The sequence below is a fragment of the Artemia franciscana genome, chromosome 4, assembly GCF_032884065.1.
Source record: "Artemia franciscana chromosome 4, ASM3288406v1, whole genome shotgun sequence".
Taxonomy (NCBI): domain Eukaryota; kingdom Metazoa; phylum Arthropoda; class Branchiopoda; order Anostraca; family Artemiidae; genus Artemia; species Artemia franciscana.
Window position 1 is genome coordinate 1311300 of NC_088866.1, and position 4916 is coordinate 1316215.

Genomic DNA, 4916 nt, shown 5'->3' on the forward strand with positions numbered 1-4916 from the left:
TCAAGTTTAGTACTCAACTGTTCCTGGAATTTTTTTCTCAAATTTTCATCATGAAGTCTACCAACATCATAATTTCTCGGGAGGGAGTTACTCTTCCGAAATTTCAGCTTTAAATTAACCTTAGACACTACTAGATGGTGATCTTTACTTTTAACATCAATAACGGCACTCCTATACACCCTAGTATCTTGTATTAATCCTGCTAGTCTTCTGTTTACAATAACATAATCAATAAGGTTTGCTGTCTTACCATCACGTGAATACCATGTCAACTTATGGGCCATTTTGTGACCAAACACCGTATTGGTTATAACTAGGTTGTTATACCTACAAAATTGCAAAAGCCTATAGCCATTACTGTTTTCTTTTCCTACACCAAAATTACCTAGGCTAGGATACCATCTATCCCTATTTCTACCAACCTGGGCATTAAAATCTCCTAGCAAAAACACCATATTTCTACCTGGTACCCTGTCTATTTGCTCCTGTAACTGTAAGTAAAATTCATCTGAGTCACTAGTATCTCCATCAGTTGGTTCAATGGGGGCATATACTACTATAACTGATACCCTAAACTTTTTAGTCATAAAATGAGCAATTAGTATTCTATTATTAATACCTTCCCAGCCTAAACAAGACTTAGCAGCTTCCTTATTCATCATGAGCCCTACTCCCTGTCTATGTACCCCATCCTTCCTTCCTGAGTAAACAAATTCTATGTCACCTAATTTCATGCTTCCTACCCCTGGGATATGAGTTTCTGAAACTCCTAATAAATCCAGTTCAAACCGTCTGAATTAACCTTCCAAAATGTGTTTATTATTGTCAACTCTCTCCAAAGAATACTCCTAATTTATGTCTATCATAGCTTATCGAAAAGCTTCAATTCCATGCTGTCAATTTTTGTTCATTATATTTTATTTCTAGGTCAAACCTGTATTGTTCACATTATGGAACTCCAACAAAAGAAATGATTCGAGCCGCGGTAAAAAATTTTGAAGAGGTGAAGAGATTGTTCAGCAAAGGATGAGCTGTAATACAAGCGTCAAATACTCTGAAACAATTTTAATTTTTTTTTTATTTTTAATTTTTTTACAATTTTTTTCTAAACTTTGTAACAAAATATCTCTATAGATTTACCGCTTTAGTTATTTATCATTTTCAACTAGTAATTTTGTATAAGCTTCTGTTCAGCAAAGGATGAGCTGTAATACAAGCGTCAAATACTCTGAAACAATTTTTGATTTTTTTAATTTTTAATTTTTTTTAATTTTTTAACAATTTTTAATTTTTTTAAACTTTGTAACAAAATATCTATTTATAGATTTGCCGCTTTAGTTATTTATCATTTCCAAATAGTAATTTTTTATAAGCTTCTGTTCAGCAAAGGATGAGCTGTAATACACGCGTCAAATACTCTGAAACAAATTTTAATTTTTTTTAATTTTTTTAAACTTTGTAACAAGATATCTATTTATAGATTTGCCGCTTTAGTTATTTATCATTTCCAAATAGTAATTTTTTATAAGCTTCTGTTCAGCAAAGGATGAGCAGTAATACAAGCGTCAAATACTCTGAAACAATTTTTAATTTTTTTTAATTTTTTTAAACTTTGTAACAAAATATATATTTATAGATTTGCCAATTTAGTTATTTATCATTTTAAAAAGTAATTTTTATAAGCTTCTGTTCAGCAAAGGATGAGCTGTAATACAAGCGTCAAATACTCTGAAACAATTTTTAATTTTTTTTAATTTTTTTAAACTTTGTAACAAAATATCTATTTATAGATTTGCCAATTTAGTTTTATCATTTTCAAATAGTAATTTTTTATAAGCTTCTGTTCAGCAAAGCATGAGCTGTAATACAAGCGTCAAATACTCTGAAACCACTATATTTTTATGATTTTTATTTTATTTATTATGATTTTATTTATTTATATTTTATTTATTTTATTTATTTTATTTATTATTTATGATATTATCATTTACATGTTTATTATAATTATTTATATATTTATTTATACATTTTATTTACTTATATGATTTTTATTTATGATTTATATTTTTTGATTTTTGTTAAACTTTGTAACAAAATATCTATTTATAGATTTGCCGCTTTAGTTATTTATCATTTTCAAATAGTAATTTTTTTTTAGCTTTTTTACACGGAAATTAGCTGTTCCCGCCTGCCACCGAAAACTCGATAGGTTCCAATGGGTTCTCCAAAATCTTCTTTCTTCCTGTCTTCACCAATCTGTTTTTTGCCGGACGTAGGTACTGGGTTTTTTCATTCTAAATGTCCGCTATACTAGCATATCTGGTAGTTTTCGTGGCATCTCATAATGATAACAAATAAGCTGTTAGCCAAAACCCAGTATCTGCATTTTCACTTACGAGCAAAAAAAGGGGATTTTATTTGTTTTTTATAAACGACAGAAAGAAATGAAGATATAAAGTTTTTACTATAGCTTTTCCAAAGTCCACTTTCTTCCCGTCTTCACACATCTGTTTTTTGCCGGACTTAAGTGCTGAGTTGGTCATTCTAAATATCCGCTATGCTAGTATATCTGGTAGTTTTCGTGGCATCTCATAATGATAAAAAATAAGCTGTTAGCCAAAACCCAGTATCTGCATTTTCACTTACGAGAAAAAAATTGGGATTTTATCTGTTTTTTATAAACGACAGAAAGAAATGAAGATAAAAAGTTTTTACTATAGCTTTTCCAAAGTCCACTTTCTTCCCGTCTTCACAAATGTGTTTTTTACTGGACTTAAGTACTGAGTTTCTAATGTCCACTTTACTAGTATATCTGGCAGTTTTCCACTGCCTCCTGGTTAAAATCTATCCAAATCCTTGTAGATACTAGATTGTACCTCAGAAACTATGGCAGAAATAAAAATTGACTTCATAATTATACTCATCATGACGAGATAGAAGAAGAATATTCTTAAGACTATGAATGAAATATAAACTGAGTCTCCTCCTCCCTCATGATTCTATTTTTCAAACACTGATTCTATTTTTCAAACACTGTGTTTTTATTTGTCAACAACAACAACACAACAACAAATTAATACAACTAGACTTATCAAGGTTCACAAATAACAGCTACCTCAAATAAGAGCAGGGCTACCCCCGTCTCAAATCCTCTAAGGGCCTCAAGTGTCATCTGTGCTTTATTGAAAATGTTCTGGTCTTTGAGCGGTAGGCATATGACTTTAATTTATGAAAACCTATAGAAAAGAAAAACAAACAAAAATCATGATACTAACCAAAATCCAACAGCTCGTGGTAACAAACTAGTGATTTTTAAATTTCTTGTTACTGAGGGCTAGAGTTCATTCACAACTGGTTTGCATCTAATACCGCAACCATGATCTAAACGCAAAAAACTGATTTAGATCGGGGTATGAACTTTGATTAAGAAGGGAATCGGGCTTATAGTAACCGAAACTAAAAAGAAAAAGAATATCTGAAAAATAAAGACCTACGTCTGAAACTACGTCTACGTAAAAATAACTATGTAACCAACTACGTCTGAAAAATACAGAAGAAAAAGAAAACTGAAAAAGAAAAAAAAGTAAAAAACTAGAAAAAAACTAAAAAGAAAAAAAAGAAAAAAACTAAAAAATAAAAAAATTAAAAAAAGATAAAAAAAATAAAAAATAAAAAATAAAAAATGTAAAAAAAACTAAAAAGAAAAAAAAGCTAAGAAAAATAAAGAAGAAAAAGAAAACTGAAACAGGAAAAAAATTAAAAAACTAGAAAAAACTAAAAAGAAAAAAAGAAAAAATAAAAAATAAAAAAAAGAAAAAAAGAAAAAGGAAAAAAAGAAAAAACTTAAAAAGAGAAAACCTAACAAAAATTAAAAACTTAAAAAAGCAAAAAACTAAAAAGAAAAAAGTTTAAAAAAAACCAAGTCTGGAGAATAAAGAAGAAAAAGAAAACTGAAAAAAGAAAAAAGGTATAAAACTTAAAAAAAAAAACTAAAAATAAAAAAAGAAAAAAAGAAAAAACCTAAAAAGAAAAAAAACCTAAAAAATTAAAAAAAATAAAAAAATAAAAAAGGTGAAAACTAAAAAGAAAAAAAAACTAAAAAAACTAAAAAAAGAAGAAAAAACACATTTATATATATAAAAACTGGGAATTGCACAAATATTTCAATATATTTTGACAATAGATTAAAGTAATTCGAAAACTTAAAACAGATACCCAAAATTTTGAGGTTTATTATAAACTAGTTGGTGGGGGCGCTTCGCGCCCCCCTAGCCCTTCTGCGCGCGTAAGTCGTTACGCGCCATATTAGTTACGCGCCATTATAATTGTGTCCCTGTGTCCCACCTGTGAATATAGATAGATATATAAACATATATAAGTTTTTAACTACGTAAAACATTCAAATATACAACATTCTTCGCTGTCCCATTGTCTGTGCATATAAATAGATTGCCAGGTTTACCGATTCTTAAACATGCAATATATAATTGTTCATGGGAAAAATAATCCGCATTCAGATCTATTCCTCATTATTATAATGATTGTCCTTGAGCTTTGTTGATGGTGATTGCTAATCGAATATTCCCTGTGTCCCCGTCGTTATTTATATATCCCCCTATGCCCCCCGGCGTCCCCGTTGTCCCGGTGGGTTTTTTTAGTTTCTTATCTCTTTTTTCCTTTTTTAAGTTTTTTTTCGTTTTAGGTTTTCTCTTTTTTTGAAGCTTTTTTCGTGCCATACTAGTTACGCGCCATTGTAGTTGTGTCCCACCTGTGAATACAGATTGACATATATATATATATATATATATATATATATATATATATATATATATATATATATATATATATATATATATATATATATATATATATATATATATATATATATATATATATATATATATATATATATATAT

At 28.6% G+C, this 4916-nt stretch overlaps 1 protein-coding gene across 2 annotated transcripts in view; it reads left to right on the forward strand.

Annotated features, from left to right (window-relative positions):
• LOC136025836 (galactosylceramide sulfotransferase-like) overlaps nt 1–1090 on the forward strand; it is a 45365-nt gene extending 44275 nt beyond the window's left edge. For both annotated transcript variants that reach the window (XM_065701838.1, XM_065701837.1), the window contains exon 5: nt 928–1090. In XM_065701838.1, coding sequence (XP_065557910.1) covers nt 928–1030 — 103 coding nt within the window. In that variant the 3' untranslated portion in view covers nt 1031–1090. The remainder of the gene's footprint in view (nt 1–927) is intronic.
• Nucleotides 1091–4916: the final 3826 nt, after the last annotated feature.